General features: G+C 34.0%; 1 protein-coding gene across 1 annotated transcript; it reads left to right on the forward strand.

The window, feature by feature from the left end:
- Positions 1-730: 730 nt before the first annotated feature.
- On the forward strand, positions 731-4,014 carry LOC120173035 (MND1-interacting protein 1-like). The gene is given in 5 exon segments (XM_039180331.1): positions 731-785; positions 964-1,806; positions 1,809-2,605; positions 3,345-3,902; positions 3,982-4,014. Coding segments are annotated over 3 exon segments (2,136 nt in total). The 5' UTR covers positions 731-785; positions 964-986; the 3' UTR covers positions 3,864-3,902; positions 3,982-4,014.
- The last annotated feature ends 16,555 nt before the right edge of the window (positions 4,015-20,569 follow it).

A 20,569-nucleotide genomic window follows, 5' to 3' on the forward strand; every position in this document is an offset into this window, starting at 1 on the left:
AGGTCAACATAATATATCGACACTTGTGTAATTTGTGTCGATACTTATTGTCCAGGATGAATGCACAAACGAGGTGCACATATAAAGTGTCGACACTTGATAAATTTGTGTTGATACTTTTAGTCCAGAATGAATACCAAAAAGGGTGCAACCATAAAGTGTCGATACATTTATAAAAAGTATAACGTAATAGGTAAATTTTCAATGTAACCGATATAAATATACTGGTTTTATGAGAGAATAAGTCTAAATAATGTATCGACATGTTGTTAGTTTGTGTCGATACTTTTTTTCCAGAATGAAATATGAATGCCTAACCAGGTGCAAGCATAAAGTATCAATACATTCAAAATTGTATCGATCTAAAAAACACCGTAACTGATAATAATAATGTAATAGGTAAATTTGCAATGTTACCGGTATAAATATACCGGTTTACTTCGAAAATGGGTCAATATAAGCGCTACCTATTACATTATATAAGAGCTACCTAATATGTTATTGTACTTGATAATATTTCCGGTTAAATGCCTATTACATTATATAAGCGCTACCTATTACATTATATAAGCACTACCTAATATGTTATTGTACTTGATAATATTTTCGATTAAATGATATAACATTACCGATTAAAATTTTAACCGATCACATTATTTTTTAACTGTTTTTTAACCGCCGTATAGCGGACCCGATAACTATACATTTAAGCCTAAATGACTTTAGCAGCGTATTGTCCTAGTTCTCCCTCTCTTTTGTCTTTTCCCCTTGAGCACTCAAACAAAGTAAGCCCTTTTTATTCACCCAGATCTCGTTAGTCTTTCTTATTTGTCTCTCTTAACATACCCTTTCGATTCTTGTTTTCATCTTTGTATTTTGATCTGTTTGTCATATTTTCTTGCGGTTTTTTTTAATATTTTAAATTCTCTTGAATCTTGATTTGTTTATATTGTATTGATAAAGGAGAGAAAAGAAAACATAAGCAGATGGGTTGCACTAGAGACAAGCATATACGATCAGCCCGAAGGACCCAATCGGTGGAACATGAAATCGATTGCTGCCTTCTTGATAAGGCTTCAATATCCAAATCCATACTCGAATCAGGTATCAAACCCTTGAATTACCATTTGGGTGTAAACGACTCGACCCAAAACCCTAATCATAACCCTTATAACAATACTGATGCTAATGATCATGGCTTGGGGTATTGCACTGAGGAAGAATTAGAGGAAATTTTGTTGAAAAACCTGGAATTTTTATACAATGAAGCGATATCTAAGCTTATATCGTTAGGATACGATGAGGATGTTGCATTAAAGGCTATATTGAGAAATGGGCATTGCTATGGTGGAATGGATGTTTTGACTAATATTTTGCACAATTCATTGGCTTATTTGAATAGTAGTTGTGATAGTAGTAATGGTAGTAATTCAGAGGAATCTGAGTCTTGTTTTCCGGATTTGAGGCAATTGGAGGAATACTCTCTTGCTGGTATGATTTGTTTGTTGCAGCAAGTTAGGTCAGGTTTGAGTAAAGGTGATGCTATGTGGTGTTTGCTTATGAGTGATCTTCATGTGGGTAAGGCTAGTACGATGGAGATTCCATCACTTCCTTCACCCACTAATGTGTGTAGTCCGGTGTCGAATGACCTAGAGAGTGTTGATAATAATGGGGTTGGTGTTATGTCACCGGCTATGTGTAGATTTCATGGTGGTTGGGGTTTTGGGGACGGAGGTGAGTTTGCAGTGAATGGGTTATTTTCCTGTAATGCTGGAATGACTTTGCAGAGGGATATCGAGTGTCCAAAGGGTTCAATCTTTCACCTTCAATGAAGTCTTTGTTGAAAAAGAATGTTGCCATCTTTGCTGCTAGTTTTAGAGCTAATTCAAAACAAATGCAGACACAAAATCAGGCCACATTGTCAAGGGGGGATGCCCCTCTGGCTGTTGCTGCGGATGAAGTTTCTGCTGAGAGATCAGAGGAGTCGCAGACATTGATCAGCCAGGATGGGGTTAATTCAGTGTTGAGTAAATTTCGTGATTTAAATATTGACGAGAATTTAGAGCACATTGGGGAAGATCAGAAAAGTGAGATGATAATTTCTCTGCTTCATCAGATAAAGGATCTCGAGAAGCAAGTGAAAGAGAGGAAGGAATGGGCTCATCAAAAGGCAATGCAAGCCGCAAGAAAGCTTAGTAGTGATCTAACAGAGCTTAAAATGCTGAGGATGGAGAGAGAAGAGATGCAGCAGATGAAGAAGGGGAAACACACAATAGATGACTCAACCATGAAAAGGTTGTCAGAGATGGAGAATGCACTAAGGAAAGCTAGTGGACAGGTGGATCGGGCAAATGCAGCTGTGAGACGGCTTGAGACTGAGAATGCAGAAATCAGAGCTGAGATGGAGGCATCTAAATTGAGTGCATCAGAATCAGTCACAGCCTGTCTAGAGGCTGCGAAAAGGGAGAAGAAGTGCTTGAAGAAGCTTTTGGCTTGGGAGAAACAGAAAGCTAAGTTGCAGGAGTTGATTGCTGATGAAAAGGAGAAGATTAAAGATCTTCAACGATGCTTGGCTCGAGCAGAGCAGGATCAGAAAGAAACAGAGGTGAATTTCCTTTACATATTGACACAAACGCTCAAATACATATCTACTCCATCTCTCTAGGCCTAGGTTTATTGTTATCTTGGTGTGAAACAGAGGGAGATCTGTTCAGCTTCCTGAATGTCTATCGGAAATTCTTCTTTTTGTTGAGTTCCTAATTATTTACTTAGGGACCCCTTTACATAAGCTGACTGGTCTAGATATCTAAAGGTTTTACGTAATACAAGCATGTGAATTGTGATCCTATTAGAATCTGGAATACATGTTCTGGATTTATGTACCATATAGATACGAGTTTAAGTGATAGGTGAATCTGTTGGAAAGGGCAGGATGCCATTATTTTGGGTGTAAAATGACCAGCCGAGGCACCTTCTCTTAGAAGCAGCCAAAGAGAGAGCTTAGCGCATAAAGGGACTCTTGATGGTGTGATTTTGAACTTGCTTACTCTTTCTCAAGTAGCTCAATGCCCCTTCTCCTTTTTGTGGATGAGGGCTGACCTTTTCCGTGTTTCCCTTCTTTTAATAATATGAGTGTGCATTTGTTCTAGTTGATATTATATATCTGATTTGTATTCTATTTTGTCTCTGTTTTTGGAGGTTTTAGTAGTTATGTATTTGTGTGATTGACCCTTTCATGTTCATTTTTCTGTTCCATATTTTTCTCAAATTGACTAGTGTGCTAGTCCAGGATTATTATCTCATTATCTTGAATGCGTTTTATATTGTGTCATTGACTTCTACAGTCAAAGTGGAGGGAGGAGTTAAAGGCCAAAGAGCTTGCCTTGGCTCAAGTGGAGCAGGAACGATGCTCCAAGGAAGCAACTGAGGCGAATAATAAAAGAAAGCTTGAGGCTTTGCGCCTGAAGATAGAGATAGACTTTCAGCGTCACAAGGATGATCACCAACGACTTGAGCAGGAGCTTTCTCGTCTGAAACTATCTGCACAATCTACTGAGTTGAATCATGAGTCAGATAATTTATTCACAGGAAAGTCAGAAGGAGCAAAGCCACAGGGAAAAACAATTACTAAGCTGCTTCATGAATTAGATACACTAGAGGATTCTTTGGAGAAAGAAGTTACCGGTGATAGAGAATGCATAATATGTTCCAAAGATGAAGTCTCTATTGTTTTCCTGCCTTGTACACACCAGGTTCTATGTGCCAAATGCAATGAGAATTTTGGGAAGAGGGGTAAAGCTACTTGTCCATGCTGCCAGGTGCCGATTGAACAGAGGATTCGTGTTTATGGTGCTAGTTCATAATGCGCATTTTCGGTTTTAAGAAAATGCTTTGCAGCAAAAGTTTCGTACTTGGTATTGTGTAGTTATATTTTCGTAGCGTCATTGAGAATGCTGGGTTTTGCATATACCTGCCGTGAAGTAAACATGGTGCTAGTACTTTGTCATCAGGTTGAGAACCTGAATTGAGCAAACTTTCATATGCTCTATTAATAATATGATATTTGCCTAATCCAACGGCCTAAAGGTGTTCATGCCGAGTCCTTAACCATTGCAAAATGGAAACCAATTTTCTATATTATTTTACTGTTCTATGAATACGGTAGACAAGTGATAAATCATGAATGGCATCATTTATCAGATATCAACCACTTTCAAATCGTTAAGATATTTCAAGATAGCTTTAGAAAAAGAAAAGAAAGTATTGTACATGATAATATGTAGCCACAATAATATCGGTACAAAAGTTCATGTTTCTTTTCTGTATAGTAAGGATTATTTTTTTTTGTCAGATAAAATAAATTTCATTAATCAAATAAGCCAAAGACAGCAAAGCAAACGCTCTACTTTGGTTATATTGCCCAAGTCTTCCTTCTCTTTCGAGTTAACCTTCAACGACATTATTTTGCTTAGTTTCATGCATGTAGTCCGTGACCATCCCCTACCACTACTACATTTTACCAGTTTTCATAGGCAAACAAAGCCCCTCCCATTTAACTCCAATGTCTCCTCCTCGTCGTTTCATCTCTGTCAACCAGCGGTGCAAATCCGACCACAATATTCGCGTGTCAACGATGATTTACTTCCATGAGAAGGAGAAGTTCAACTAGATTTGTAGGATTTCGAAAACAGCATTGGATCCTGACATTATATTTCCATTGGTTCAACTTATCTTTGAACAATGTGTTTGAAATAATGTCGATTCTTGTGAGTTCATTAATGAAGTTCATACGGTAGTTGAGAACAAATATCAGCTGTTTTTAGTATCCTATGCTCATCTTCGGACTGTATATTAATGATTTGGAGTTCTTGCAGAGTGGAACCATGCAGTACCAGGCACGAGATAGATCTTCCAAAGAACAAGGTTTTTTTTCGAATAAACCAATTCATTTGGGATCCTGCTGATCCACTCTTTTTCCTATTCAAAGATCAGCCCTTTGTCTCCGTGTTTTCACATCGAGAATTCTTTGCAGATGAAGAGATGTCAAAGGGGCTTCTTACTTCCCAAACAGAGCCGCCTCCATCTATATATAAACGCTGGTTTATCCAGAATTCCAGAATACGCAAGAAAAGCACTTCGAATTATTGATTCATCACCAGAGATGGATTAGAACCAATAGTTCATTATCTAATGGATTTTTCCGTTCTAATACTCCATCCGAGAGTTATACGTCTCCCTTTATTAAGATCTTAAATAAACTGTTAAATATGGCTACCGGAGTTCATGTGGGAATGGAAATGGTAATGGTGAAACCGAAATGGTTAAGAACAACAGGAAGGAACACCACCTTGAATTTTCCGGAAAATGAAGAGATTTCCAGGTTGGTTGTGGTGAGCCATTTAGAAAGCTGGTCGAGAAGATCCTAGAAGGCTGATACATGCAATCAAGGTTGGTTTTCCGTTGACACTGGTCTTCCTGTTGTATCTAATGGAGGAACCATTGTTCAAAGGGGTCGGCACCAGTGCGATTTGGGCGGTCATGACGGTGGTTGTTGTGCTGGAATTCACAACAGGTTTGGTTTTCTCGTTGAAATTTTCATGGCCCTGCATTAGTTTTCCTGATGCACAAACAATATGTTGAACTTTTATTTCTGTTTGAAAATGTGCAACTTTGTGCAAAGGCTTGAATAGGGGATTAAGACAGTGTTGGCAGGATCATTGGCATTTCTTATCGAGTTTATCGCGACGAAATCCATAAAGGATTTTCCAGAACCGTTGTAAAACTGGTGGATTTAGCTTGAAAATTGCTGTAATTTCAAGAACTTGATTGAAAATTGGTTACACAAGCACAGGTACTTCCAAGTTCAGTGCATTTAACCCTTATAACAAAGATGCGTCTGTCCCCTTCTGGACTGACAACGAAGAAACTGGTCGTATTATACTGCCCAAGATAGGGGCAATGGCGAATAACCTTTTGATTATGTTAAGGAACCCACTCTTCATACAAACTATCCCAAGATTGTGGGAAGCCTTCCATAGAGGGAAATGGTATCTTAGTGTTTACTTTGTTAAAAGTTCATGACCACTTAACTCAGTGGTGCTCTTCTTTTTGATACTTCATTTTCGGCTCTTAGTAATGGGAGAATATCACATATCGTAAACATAAAAAGTGAACTTTGACGAACCACGAAATCAAGTGTTTATTTGGTGAGGAAACTTGGCAAGAGCCCACACACTTACCCAAGGGCCAAGGGACATCATAAGCAATATGGGGGGGGGGTGAAGAACCTAAAATATTTGTTTTCCGAGTCATAAAAAAGAGTTTAGTTTAGGGTTATAAGGCCTTTTAAGAAAGCATTCCTAAACTGAATTATACATGTTTATTTAACAATGTTCTTGGCAAAGTAAAGGGATGATGGGGTTTCTTTAAAGCTCGATGGATTACACCTTTTTGGTGGTTCTCACTTAGTCAATCTTCTGTTGGTTATGTAATAACCATTTTTTTTTGTAAAACAATTATTTATTATTTTTAAAAAAACGATTATGATTTTTATTTGAAAAAATTGGTGATTTTGGATTAATTTGAAGTAAATTGAATAGAGTCGCGGTCGACCTTTGGATTAGGTAGGTCGAATACCTAAAAACGTCTTTTAAAACAATTTTAAGTAAAAATCATTTTTTAAGACAAAAAATGACCTACGTTTACGAGAAATCGTATTAAAACGAGTTCAAGAGTCGGTTACGCGTGAGGAAGAATAAGCATCCCCACAGCGCCCAAAATTGGTACTGTGGCGCTTACACGTTGTCATAATGGTGGAAATTACAAATCGAATATAAAGTTAAAAGATGATCCGTTTATTGAACATTGTTTAATTTGCTTCGAATTAATTAATTACAGAAAATTCTTTAACTCGAAATGAAAACTTGAAATTAGCAATCCTCCATCGGGAAAGCTGTAACACCTCAACCCATATTCGACCCGAATACGAGTCCGATGTGTCACATTGACTTTTCAAAACATTTACTTGTACAAAATAGCAAGACATTTGAACATATTTTAAGAAAATACGATCATATATTGTTCAACTGTATTTGGTATAAAATTTTGAAAATAAAAGCGTATTTATGAACAGTAAAATACGGTATGAACAATACCATATGAACAATACCCAAATGTTAAAATTTCCAGATTACAAATAGAAAACCAATACCATTTACATATATATATATATATATATATATACGTTTCAAAACTCGATCAGAGTATATCCAATACAAATCCTTTTAATTATTACATGCCAACTAAATACTTTCTAACAAAATACATAATATTCGATCTACATTCTGATCTGATCTTTGGTAAGGAGAACTGACATGTGTTGTTCCTGTTTATTTCTCTTTTCGCTTTCCATACCTACGTGTGAAACAATCACACGCTAAGTCGATGACTTAGTGAGGCATATAAAACATATAATATAACCATATATCATTTCTTATAAACAAAAAGGCATACATCTGCAAATACTATCATTAATCCCTTTCACTTACCATATACTCATCATGTAATTTCTATAACATATACTCACATGTACATATATCCTTGCAATTTAACATCCTTACATAAATCCTGTGATCTATTACATATAACAAATCGCATATACATATCATATTCAGTATACTTATTAAATCTCTTTATTAGCCCATGTACACTGTTGAGAACTTAAGGTATGTGAGTACATTGAGGTTGTGCACTATTATGCTGTCACTACAGCTCATATAAATGTCCCGAAGGACCAGTCCATAGATTCCGAAGAACCTAGGTAATCAGTTCATATGTCCCGAAGAACATAGGTAAACAGTCCATATGTCCCGAAGAACATAGGTAAACAGTCCATATGTCCTGAAGAACATAGAAAAACCCTCGACCCTTGGCATGCCAACTATACCCTAGCTCTCATATCACATAACATGGGCATTGTAATTTATAACAGCTCACATCACTTATTCATATCATTTCCTTTCTGTCACGTACCACATGTACGTGTAATCATTGATCTTATAATCACATATTTCATATAATCACTTGGCTTATTTCATTTCGCATTGGGCATATCTCATAGCATATATCACACATGCATATAATCATGTAACATATATAATAACCTATATCCATATCATGTATCCATGCACATATCAGAATCATAAATCAAATAACATTTTAGGAGTCACTTCTTACCATAATAACTCCAATACTGGCTCATCGCAAGCCAATGTTCGTTCAATAACATAAGTACAATTAAAATTGCACTCACCTTAGCCTTGCTTTGATTCGATTATAATCCTTTGATTATTCCGGAACTTGTTTAGGCTCAAAATCTACATAAATATATCATTTCAAAACAACTATTAGAAGCCTAAACTTTACACTTGATGTTAATAACTTAAACCGGTTTAATGAATCAAATTCCATTTTTTCATTTAGGGGGGAATCGATACCCCCCCAGGGGGAATCTGTTCCCGGGGAATCGATACCCCCCCAAGGGGGAATCTGTTCCCCCTGCACATACTGGAATTTTTGTCCAAGAGGAGGAATTGATTCCCTTCATAGGGTATCAGTTCCCTCTACCCAGAAATTGTATTTTAACCCCGAAAATCATCAATTCTTCACTTAATTCTTCTATTTTAAACACATATCATGTCATTAAACTCAACTACCATTACTTAAACCAACTTATATCCATGAAAATCATCTATAACTTCAAAATCCTATCATTCATATGTAATTCAAGAATCATACTCAATTTTCAATATGTTCTAAATACAATTCTAACACTTCTATCTTCTTATTCTCATAGATGACAAGTCAAATTAAAATTCAACTTATCAACTCTATTCCATGATTTCATATAAAAACTCATTTTCTTAAATCTCTTATAACTTCTTCATCTTTTGATTTTAAGATAACTTAAGCTTTCCTTAAGCTTAGTTATCATCTAAGGATCAAAACTCATGCTTAAAATCAACAAACAATCAAGAAATTAGAGAACTCACCTTTGTTTTTAGTTGTCACGTGGAGAAGAGAAGAAGATGAAGAAGAGAATTGCTTTGAAGCTTATCTCTTCAATCATTCTCCACATGGGTATTATAATACCCATTAATTATTATTTAATTATTTTCCTTGTGTAATTACTCATTTGCCCTTTGACTCCTTAAATATTTACTAACAACTTTCAGGAAACATCTCCACATAAATCATTAAACTATTCAACTATTCTATTTTAATCACCATATTCTGAAATTTTTACAATTTAGTCATTAATCCGTAGTTTGGGATGCTACAAATCTCTCCCCCTTAAGAAAATTCGTCCTCGAATTTTCATTGTACAAATAGATGGGTAATTGTATACCCATATCTTATTTGCACTTCTCTGTTATACTACGGATCTACCTCTAACTTATATATCCTTATCATATCTATTTTTAATTCATTTATTAATCAAAATATACAACTATATTCAAATCCACTTCATATTCGATTATCATATCTTGAAAATATCTTAAATTTTACTAATTCTAATATATTTTTCATCTCATAATCTTGTTAGCCAATGCTAACTTTTTCCATCCAGAATGCAAACTCTTATCATATTCAATATCATATCCATATTTTTACTTATACACAATACTATCCTTTTTCCTCTATGCTTTTTCATTCATTCCATATCATCTATACTTATCATTCTTTATTTCTTTTTAAATTTCTATCAATCCTTAATTTTCTTCAAACATTCAAATCCTTTAACTTTAATACACTCACTTACACACTACCTTATTATCCAACTTATTTCTTTCCTTCAAAACATAAACCTTCATCAAACTATCCATATATATATATTCTTTCAGTCAAAATAATTCATTAGCTATTTCCTTCACTTATCAAACCTTCATTCTCACTCGTCCCTAATACAAATTCTTTGATTCGAATTCAACCATTCCATTTACCTTTGTCTTATAACTGATCACTAATATTCATATTCATATTCTTAAACCCTTCCTTGGTCTTTTAATATTCTCCAATTAACATTCATCTCTTTCACTTTATTTTGTCCATGTTGTAAAGAAACTATTCTATTTCAGAACGATAAAGTTCCTTTAATATTATAATTTCCAATCCGTCTGAATGGATTGGCTCTATTCTCTAGAGGGGAATACAACTAATCCATATCTGGTTTAAAGGTGAAAACCAATATCTCTATCTTTCTTTGATGATGCTTAACTTTATGAAGCACTAATTTTCTTAATCATCTGGGATTTTTGTTCTCTAATCCTTTCATTCTGAGCTCTTTCTAGAGCTTTAACATGATTTACCATTTCTTGAAATAAGAAAAAATTTAAAACAGTAACACTATTTTGATTTAAGGCGCAAGCCTTAAACAACCAATCACATATATTCTTCTTAATCGAAATCATTTCAGCAATAAATCTACTTAACTTATTAAACTTATACACATACACATGCACGTATAATTTCCTTTCTTCAAGCTCATATATTCGAGCTTCATTTGTCTTATGAACTTATTATCGATTTACTTATTCTTGAACTGTTTTATAAACCATAACCACATCACTTGATCTTTCAATATTCTTATTGTGACTTTCATTCACCATATTTTATCTTATCTACATATTAACGAAACTTCTCAATTTAATTTCTCATCTTTGGAGAAATGAACACCTTCTAGCATTATCTTCATATCATTTATCCAAAGGTCTGTAACAACAGAACCTTTCTCAAATTCACCCTTGAACTCGGGTGCACTTAACTCTATTCGATACATTCATTCTATGAGTTAACAAAGTATACAATTTAAAACACATCGGAATATCATTCAACGTCATGAATCATTCTCTAATCTTATACAGGCATTCCCTGAGGTTTTCGCTCTTCTCCCTGCCTGGCCAGGGCAGGTGAATACTATTACCTTCAGGTTTATCGCCTTGTGCTTCATTTTGGAAGCTCTCATATATTCATGTGCTCATATCATTACTTCTATCACATATCACGTGTGCATATGATCATCCAATTCATATCATATAACATATGTCATTTGTATATGTTCACATATCATCTATCATATTATATAAACATATATATATCTCATAACTCATTCTTCGTATTCACTTATCTTATATAACATAAATATTTAACTCTATTAACAAGACAGCACACTCCTTACCCTATCAGATCAGAAAATTTTTCACTTTGTGTTGGCATGTACACTTTTTAAAACACTTTCAACTTCGTTTTTAGCCGATTTAGCCTAGAATCGGCTAAACCGTAGCTCTGATACCATTAATTGTAACACCTCAACCCATATTCGACCCGAATACGACTCTGATGTGTCACATTGACTTTTCAAAACCTTTACTTGTACAAAATAGTAAGACATTTGAACTTATTTTAAGAAAATACGATCATATATTGTTCAATTGTATTTGGTATAAAATTTTGAAAATAAAAGCGTATTTATGAACAGTAAAATACGGTATGAACAATACCGTATAAACAGTACCCAAATGTTAAAATTTCCAGATTACAAATAGAAAACCAATACCATTTACATATATATATACGTTTCAAAACTTGATCAGAGTATATCCAATACAAATCCTTTTAATTATTACATGCCAACTAAATACTTTCTAACAAAATACATGTAATTCGATCTACATTTCTGATCTGATCTTTGGTAAGGAGAATTGACCTGTCTTGTTCCTCTTTATTTCTCTTTTCGCTTTCCATACCTTCGTGTGAAACAATCACACGCTAAGTCGATGACTTAGTGAGGCATATAAAACATATAATATAACCATATATCATTTCTTATAAACAAAAGGCATACATCTGCAAATACTATCATTAATCCCTTTCACTTACCATATACTCATCATGTAATTTCTATAACATATACTTACATGTACATATATCCTTGCAATTTAACATCCTTACATAAATCATGTGATCTATTACATATAACAAATCGCATATACATATCATATTCAGTATACTTATTAAATCTCTTTATTAGCCCATGTACACTGTTGAGAACTTAAGGTATGTGAGTACATTGAGATTGTGAACTATTATGCTGTCACTACAGCTCATATAAATGTCCCGAAGGACCAGTCCATAGATTCCGAAGAACCTAGGTAATCAGTCCATATGTCCCGAAGAACATAGGTAAACAGTCTATATGTCCCGAAGAACATAGGTAAACAGTCAATATGTCCCGAAGAACATAGATAAACCCTCGACCCTTGGCATGCCAACTATACCCTAGCTCTCTTATCACATAACATGGGCATTGTAATTTATAACAACTCACATCACTTATTCATATCATTTCGTTTCTGTCACGTACCACATGTACGTGTAATCATTGATCTTATAATCACATATTTCATATAGTCACTTGGCTTATTTCATTTCGCATTGGGCATGTCTCATAGCATATATCACACATGCATATAATCATGTAACATATATAATAACCTATATCCATTTCATGTACCCATGCACATATCAGAATCATAAATCAAATAACATTTTAGGAGTCACTTCTTACCATAATAACTCCAATACTGGCTCATCGCAAGCCAATGTTCGTTCAATAACATAAGTACAATTAAAATTGCACTCAACTTAGTCTTGCTTTGATTCGATTATAATCCTTTAATTATTCCGGAACTTGTTTAGGCTCAATATCTACATAAATATATCATTTCAAAACAACTATCAGAAGCCTAAACTTTAAACTTGATGTTAATAACTTAAACTAGTTTAATGAATCAAATTCCATTTTTTCATTTAGGGGGGAATCGATACCCCCCCCAGGGGGAATAGTTCCCCCTGCACATACTGAAATTTTCGTCCAAGAGGGGGAATCGATTCCCTTCATAGGGTATCGGTTCCCTCTACCCATAAATTATATTTTAACCCCGAAAATCATCAATTCTTCACTTAATTCTTCTATTTTAAACCCCTATCATGTCATTAAACACAACTGCCATTACTTAAACCAACTTATATCCATTAAAATCATCTATAACTTCAAAATCCTATCCTTCATATGTAATTCAAGAATCATACTCAATTTTCAATATGTTCTAAATACAATTCTAACACTTCTATCTTCTTATTCTCATAGATGACAAGTCAAATTAAAATTCAACTTATCAACTCTATTCCATGATTTCATATAAAAACTCATTTTCTTAAATCTCTTATAACTTCTTCATCTTTTGATTTTAAGATAACTTAAGCTTTCCTTAAGCTTAGTTATCATCTAAGGATCAAAACTCATGCTTAAAATCAACAAACAATCAAGAAATTAGAGAACTCACCTTTGCTTTGAGTTGTCACGTGGAGAAGCGAAGAAGATGAAGAAGAGAATTACTTTGAAACTTATCTTTTCAATCATTCTCCACATGGGTATTATAATACCCATTAATTATTATTTAATTATTTTCCTTGTTCAATTACTCAATTGCCCTTTGACTCCTTAAATATTTACTAACAACTTTTAGGAAATATCTCCACATAAATCATTAAACTATTAAACTATTCTACTTTAATCACCATTTTCAGAAATTTTTACAATTTAGTCATTAATCCGTAGTTTGGGATGTTACAAATCTCTCCCCCTTAAGAAAATTCGTCCTCGAATTTTCATTGTACAAATAGATGGGTAATTGTATACCCATATCTTATTTTCACTTCTCTGTTATACTACGGATCTACCTCTAACTTATATATCCTTATCATATATATTTTTAATTCATTTATTAATCAAAATATACAACTATATTCAAATCCACTTCATATTCGATTATCATATCATGAAAATATCTTAAATTTTACTAATTCTAATATATTTTTCATCTCATAATCTTGTTAGCCAATGCTAACTTTTTCCATCCAGAATGCAAACTCTTATCATATTCAATATCATATCCATATTTTTACTTATACACAATACTATCTTTTTTCCTCTATGCTTTTTCATTCATTTCATATCATCTATACTTATCATTCTTTATTCCTTTTTAAATTTCTATCAATCCTTAATTTTCGTCAAACATTCAAATCCTTTAACTTTAATACACTCACTTACACACTACTTTATTATCCAACTTATTTCTTTCCATCAAAACATAAACCTTCATCAAACTATCCATATATATATATATATATATATATATATATATTCTTTCAGTCAAAATAATTCATTAGCTATTTCCTTCACTTATCAAACCTTTATTCTCACTCGTCCCTAATACAAATTCTTTGGTTCGAATTCAACCATTCCATTTACCTTTGTCTTATAACTGATCACTAATATTCATATTCATATTCTTAAACCCTTCCTTGGTCTTTTAATATTCTCCAATTAACGTTCATCTCTTTCACTTTGTTGAGTTAATCGAATGACGAAATTGGCCAAGAGGGGGGGTGAATTTGCAATAAAAATTTTGTGGAAGCTTTTGCAGAAAATTGAATGTAATTGCACAGCGATTTACAGTGGTTCGACTTTCTCAAACAAAGTCTACGTCCACTACCTTAGCTATCCACACTAAGGATTTTCCAACAAATTCACTAATTTGTTCTTTCTTTTGAGGCCAAAGAGATAACCTTACAATTCCCTCAAGAGTATACCCCAACTCTTGAGAACACTCTTTTCTCAAAGAGAAGATTACAAATTTGCAAACTTACAAGAAAACCTCACAAGGTAAGATGTTTGCACAATTCTAGAATAAAGAAAAGAACACTCAAAGATGAATACAATTGAGCATAAAAAGTGTTCTTGAAAGCAAAATGAATATTGAATGAAAATAGGCTTGAAATGCTCAAACTTGAGGTTTGATGCTTTCTCTTTGATTCTCTCTTGATTCTAGTTGCTTGATGTTTCTTGTTATTGATCAATGGCTTCTAAGCTTGCTTAAATACACCTTGGATCACTTCTGAACGTTGGGGATGATTAGAGAAGATATTATAGCCATTTTAGTGTGAAAACATTTAATAAAACAGCTTGGTGTGTGGGGGGAATCGGTTCCCCTTGAAGGGAATCAGTTCCTAAGTGTAAAATTCAAATATTTCGACCGTTGTACAAGGGGGGAATCGGTACCCCCTTGGGGGGGATCGGTTCCCTCCGAGCATACTGGAATTCTCAGAGCAAAACTATTTAGGGGGGAATCGGTTCCTCCTATGGGGGAATCGGTTCCCTCCGAGCATTCTGGAAATCTCGGAGCCAAACCATTCAGGGGGAATCGGTTCCTCCTATGGGGGGAATCGGTTCCCTCTGAGCAATCTGGAATTTTTGGCTTTGAATTGGTTCGAAATACTTTGTAAAATTATTTTGAAATTGTTTTATGATTAAAACTTAATTTTACACTTAAGTAAGGATTAAAAATGATTTTTGAAATATTTGGAGTAATGTTTTGATATTCGAATAGTTATATCGAATATACTTAGAAAATCATTTGGAAAATCTTAAAATCCATTTAACTTAATTTGTTATATCGAAATATCAAAATGTTTCAACAATCTCCCCCTTTTTGATATACCAAAACATTTTAGTAATTTTAAGATTTTTGAAATCAAGTTTTGAAATTACTCCCCCTTACTTTAACACTTCTTCAATTTTATCAAGTAAAACATTTAACACTTATTCTTCTCCTCCTTTTTGTTAAATCAAAAAGACATTGTAAAACAAGGTTTTGAAATCATTTAGCCAATTGATTTATTAATTATAAGCTTAAGCTGCTAAGATCACAATCAAAAGAGAGGTTAGCCATTAGTTTCATAAATCAATATTCATAAATAATGTGATATGGCAAAATTGGTCATATTGCTAATGATGATGCAAAAATGAATAAAACATATAAGTTCACACTATTCATAAATCCAAAATCCAACAATCCACAAAATCAAACAATCCAAAATATCCAAAAAGTTGAAACAATATTCATTTTGTTCAAAGTTGTAAAGCTAAACACAAAATCAAGCATCCGGATCGGTAGGTGGAAAACGGGCTCGCATAGCAGCCATTTCATGAGTTAGTTCATTAATACGAGCATTGGTTGCTTCATTGTTTGCACGCATCTCTTGAAGAATCTCTAATTGTTGAGCTCCCATTGTGGATAAATGAGACTCTATAGAGGAAAAGCGCGAATCCATTGTAGCATAACGGAAATCAAATGTCTCCATAAAGGATTGAAAATATGGAGGCATTTGAGTCGATTGTTGTGCGTGCTCCTCGGGTTGTTCAGGGTTTTCTTCAGCTTCATCAATATCCCTCATTAATTGTTCAAACTCGGGATCTTCGTCAGCTTCGGGTGGAGCTTGTGAAGAACTAGCTCCCGGAGTAGAAGATCGAACCCATGCACCGGTTTCCTTATTTTTGACCCATCCCGCTCTTGTTAAAGAAAGAAGATTGATTTGTTTCTTAAGAGGAAATGAGGCATCTAGACCAACTCGGAGTTCAGCTTTAGAAAAGAGATTACTAAGAATACAAACGTAAACTAGTGAAGAACAGAGTTTCTTATTTGGTACTAGGTTAACGGTTTCAACAATTTCAGCAAAGATAATCTCGGAGAGGTTTATTTTTATATTGTTTTCAAAACAGTGCAACCACCAAATATCTAAAGCTCTAAGAGTTGAATATCGACCCCCGGATAGTCGAAACCACCAAGTGATCATGAGATGAAGGAAACGCTCATGGAGATCTAAAACACTTGCACTATCATTCCGTTTATATCGTGAGCCTAAAACTTGTTTTTCGTTTGATAAACCTTCATTATCCAAGCCTAAGGCATTGGCTATATAATCCGGATCAAGATGGAAATATTGACCTAGGAGGTAGGAACGCACTCCTATGGTTTTGGTTTTGTCATGATTTTTGATACAAACAGCATTACAGTAGAAGATACGAACAAGTTGATGATAGACAATGGGTTCAAGTTCGAAAAGTTTATCAAATTTCCATTCGTGAAAGATAGGGAGATATTTAAAGTTAATGTCAACCATAGTTTGAAGAGATGGGATACGTTCTTCCCTAATCTTATACGAGTCAAAATATTGGTAAAACCAATAACGATAATCTTTAGGACCCGGTTGATTGAAACACGAATTTTGGATAGTCAAGTTAGGATCAAGATTTGGAATAGGATTTTGAGGAATAGGAGGAGGATTTGGTTGACGACTAGAACGACTAGATGAAGACCTAGGACGTTTAGGATTTGACATGGTGAAGGAAATCGGAATAGATAGAATAACCTGCAATTTTAAAACAAATGTATGCAATTCAATTAATCCCAAAACTCAAATGAGTCCTCAATATTTCAAGATTCTCTAAATCAATCCTAATGGGCAAAGTTTTTGAAAAACTTTTGAAAAAAATGGTTTTGAGAAACAATATATGTATAGTTTTTCATAACAACAACATAATTTAATCAAAACACAATAATTTGAAAAATAACATTTTTTTTATTTCGAAAATTTAAAAAATTTTGAAAAATTCTTGTGTTTTTGATGAAATTAGTTGTAACATCTAGTTTCTAATCCCTAAATAAGCAATGCCCGATCACTATTTCAACCTAGAACTAATTGAAACTAATCCTATGTTCAAAAACAATGAAATAGAGAGTTTATAAAAATTTACCTTGAAAGATGAAGATTGAGGGGATTTAGATGTTGTTTGCACGACTTTAATGATTTCAACAGGTTTAGAAGATAATATTTGAAGTAAATTCCGATTAATATCGTCGATTTGAGACAAAAATGGAGATTTGAGGGTGTAGGAGGTGAAGAACGACGGAAGAGAGTGGGAGAAGAGGGTTTTGGGGGGTGTTCTGCCCGATTTTAACAGAACCCCAGGGGGGTATCGATTCCCCTGTGGGGGGGAATCGGTTCCCCTTCAAAGGGGGAATCGGTTCCCTCAGGGGGGGATCAATTCCCTCTGTACCAAAATGCTAAAATCCTATTTTTTAAGCACAAAATGCTAAATTAATCTTTTCTAGTGGTATTGGCAACTCATATATCAAAAATTAATTATGTTCAAACAATTAAATTAATCTTTAATCGATTTTTGAGCATAAAATTAATTTTCACTAAGAATCACAAACTCCCCCTAACTAATAGCAAGAATGCAATCAAAAATTATTATTATAAGCATTTTTCAAGATTTATTAAAAGTGCTAAAATTATTTTAAACACTAAGTGAAGATAGGTTGGTCAAACCTAATTCTCTCCTAAGTGTCCAAAATCTTTCCTTGTCTAAGGGTTTTGTAAAGATATCCGCTAATTGGTGCAAAGTATCAACAAATTCTAGAACTACATCTTCCTTAGTGACATGGTCTCTAATGAAGTGATGTCTTATTTCAATGTGCTTAGTTCTAGAGTGTTGGATGGGATTTTTAGTGAGACAAATAGCACTAGTATTGTCACACTTGATAGGAATGGTACCTACTTCAATTCCATAATCAAAAAGTTGTTGTTTCATCCATAAAACTTGTGCACAGCAACTACCGGCTGAAATGTATTCCGCTTCAGTGGTAGATAATGCAACACAATTTGTTTCTTTGAAAACCAAGAAATCAACATATTTCCAAGGAATTGACAAGTACCGGAGGTGCTTTTCCTATCTAATTTGCATCCTCCATAATCCGCATCAGAAAAGGCATGCAAGCTAAAGCTAGAGTCTCTAGGATACCAAAGTCCTAAACTAGGAGTGTCCTTAAGGTATCTAAAGATTCTCTTAACAGCTAGTAAATGTGATTCCTTAGGACATGATTGAAGTCTAGCACATAAGCAAACACTAAACATAATGTCCGGTCTACTTGCAGTTAGATAAAGCAAAGAGCCAATCATTGACCTATATAATTTAACATCTATACATTTACCTCCTTCATCTAAGTCAAGCTTTGTTGAAGAGCTCATTGGAGTGTCATGAGGTTTCCCATTTTCCAGTCCAAACTTCTTGAGCATATCTTTGACGTACTTAGCTTGATTAATGAAGATGCCATCTTTTCTTTTCTTGATTTGGAGTCCCAAGAAAAATGAGAGCTCCCCCATCATGCTCATCTCAAACTCACTTTGCATTAGCTTAGAAAATTCTTGGCAAAGAATATCATTAGTAGAACCAAATATTATATCATCAACATAAATTTGAACTACTAATAAATCTTTACCTTTATGCTTTAAAAACAATGTAGTGTCAACCTTCCCTTTTGAAAAACCTTTTTCAATTAAAAAATTTGACAATCTTTCATACCAAGCTCTAGGAGCTTGTTTTAAACCATAAAGAGCTTTTGTCAATTTAAGAACATGATCCGGAAATTTTGAATCTTCAAAACCTGGAGGTTGTTCCACATACACTTTTTTCTTTATAAAACCATTTAAAAATGCACTTTTAACATCCATTTGATATAATTTAAATTCATGAAAACATGCAAATGCTAATAACATTCTAATTGCTTCCATCCTAGCTACGGGAGCGTATGTTTCATCGTAGTCTATGTCCTCTTCTTGAGTATACCCTTGAGCAACAAGTCTAGCCTTGTTTTTCACTATATTACCACTTTCATCAAGTTTATTTCTAAAAACCCATCTAGTACCTATAGTAGATTTATTACTAGGCCTTTCAACTAATATCCATACTTTACTTCTCTCAAATTGATTTAATTCTTCTTGCATAGCCATAATCCAATGTTCATCTTTTAATGCTTCTTTGATGTTCTTAGGCTCTATGCATGAAATAAATGCAACATAATTACAGATATTTCTAAGAGAAGATCGAGTAGTTACCCCTTTTGATGGATCACCTATAATTTCACCATCCTTGACATAGTTGTACTCTCTTGGAAAAGATACTTCCCTTTCTTCAATGGTTGGATTCTCGAGGGGATCATGAGTTTCCTCATCTTTTGTTTCTTCCTTTGATGATGATTCTCCAACGTCATGTCTAACGTCATTTGTTTGTACAATACCTACATCATCATTAACAGAAGAATCCTTCCTCGGAAGGGGATTATCATCGAAAACAACATGTATAGACTCTTCTACAACTAAAGTTCTTTTATTAAATACACGATAAGCTTTAGAATTTAAGGAATAACCCAGAAAAATTCCTTCATCACTTTTAGCATCAAATTTGCCAAGATTTTCTTTACCGTTGTTTAAAACAAAACATTTACATCCAAAAGGATGAAAATAGCTAATGTTAGGCTTTTTATTTTTGAGAATTTCATATGGAGTTTTCTTTAAAATTGGCCTAATCATTACTCGATTTACAACATAACAAGCGGTATTTGTGGCTTCCGCCCAAAAATATTTTGGCAAATTATTTTCACAAAGCATGGTTCTAGCCATTTCTTCTAAAGTTCGATTTTTCCTCTCAACAACTCCATTTTGTTGAGGGGTTCTAGGTGCTGAAAAATTATGGCTAATACCATTAGAATTACAAAACTCAATGAATCCAAGATTTTCAAATTCAGTTCCATGATCACTCCTA

The sequence above is a fragment of the Hibiscus syriacus genome, unplaced genomic scaffold (assembly GCF_006381635.1).
Source record: "Hibiscus syriacus cultivar Baekdansim isolate YM2019G1 unplaced genomic scaffold, ASM638163v2 tig00111941_pilon, whole genome shotgun sequence".
NCBI classification, from domain to species: Eukaryota; Viridiplantae; Streptophyta; class Magnoliopsida; order Malvales; family Malvaceae; genus Hibiscus; species Hibiscus syriacus.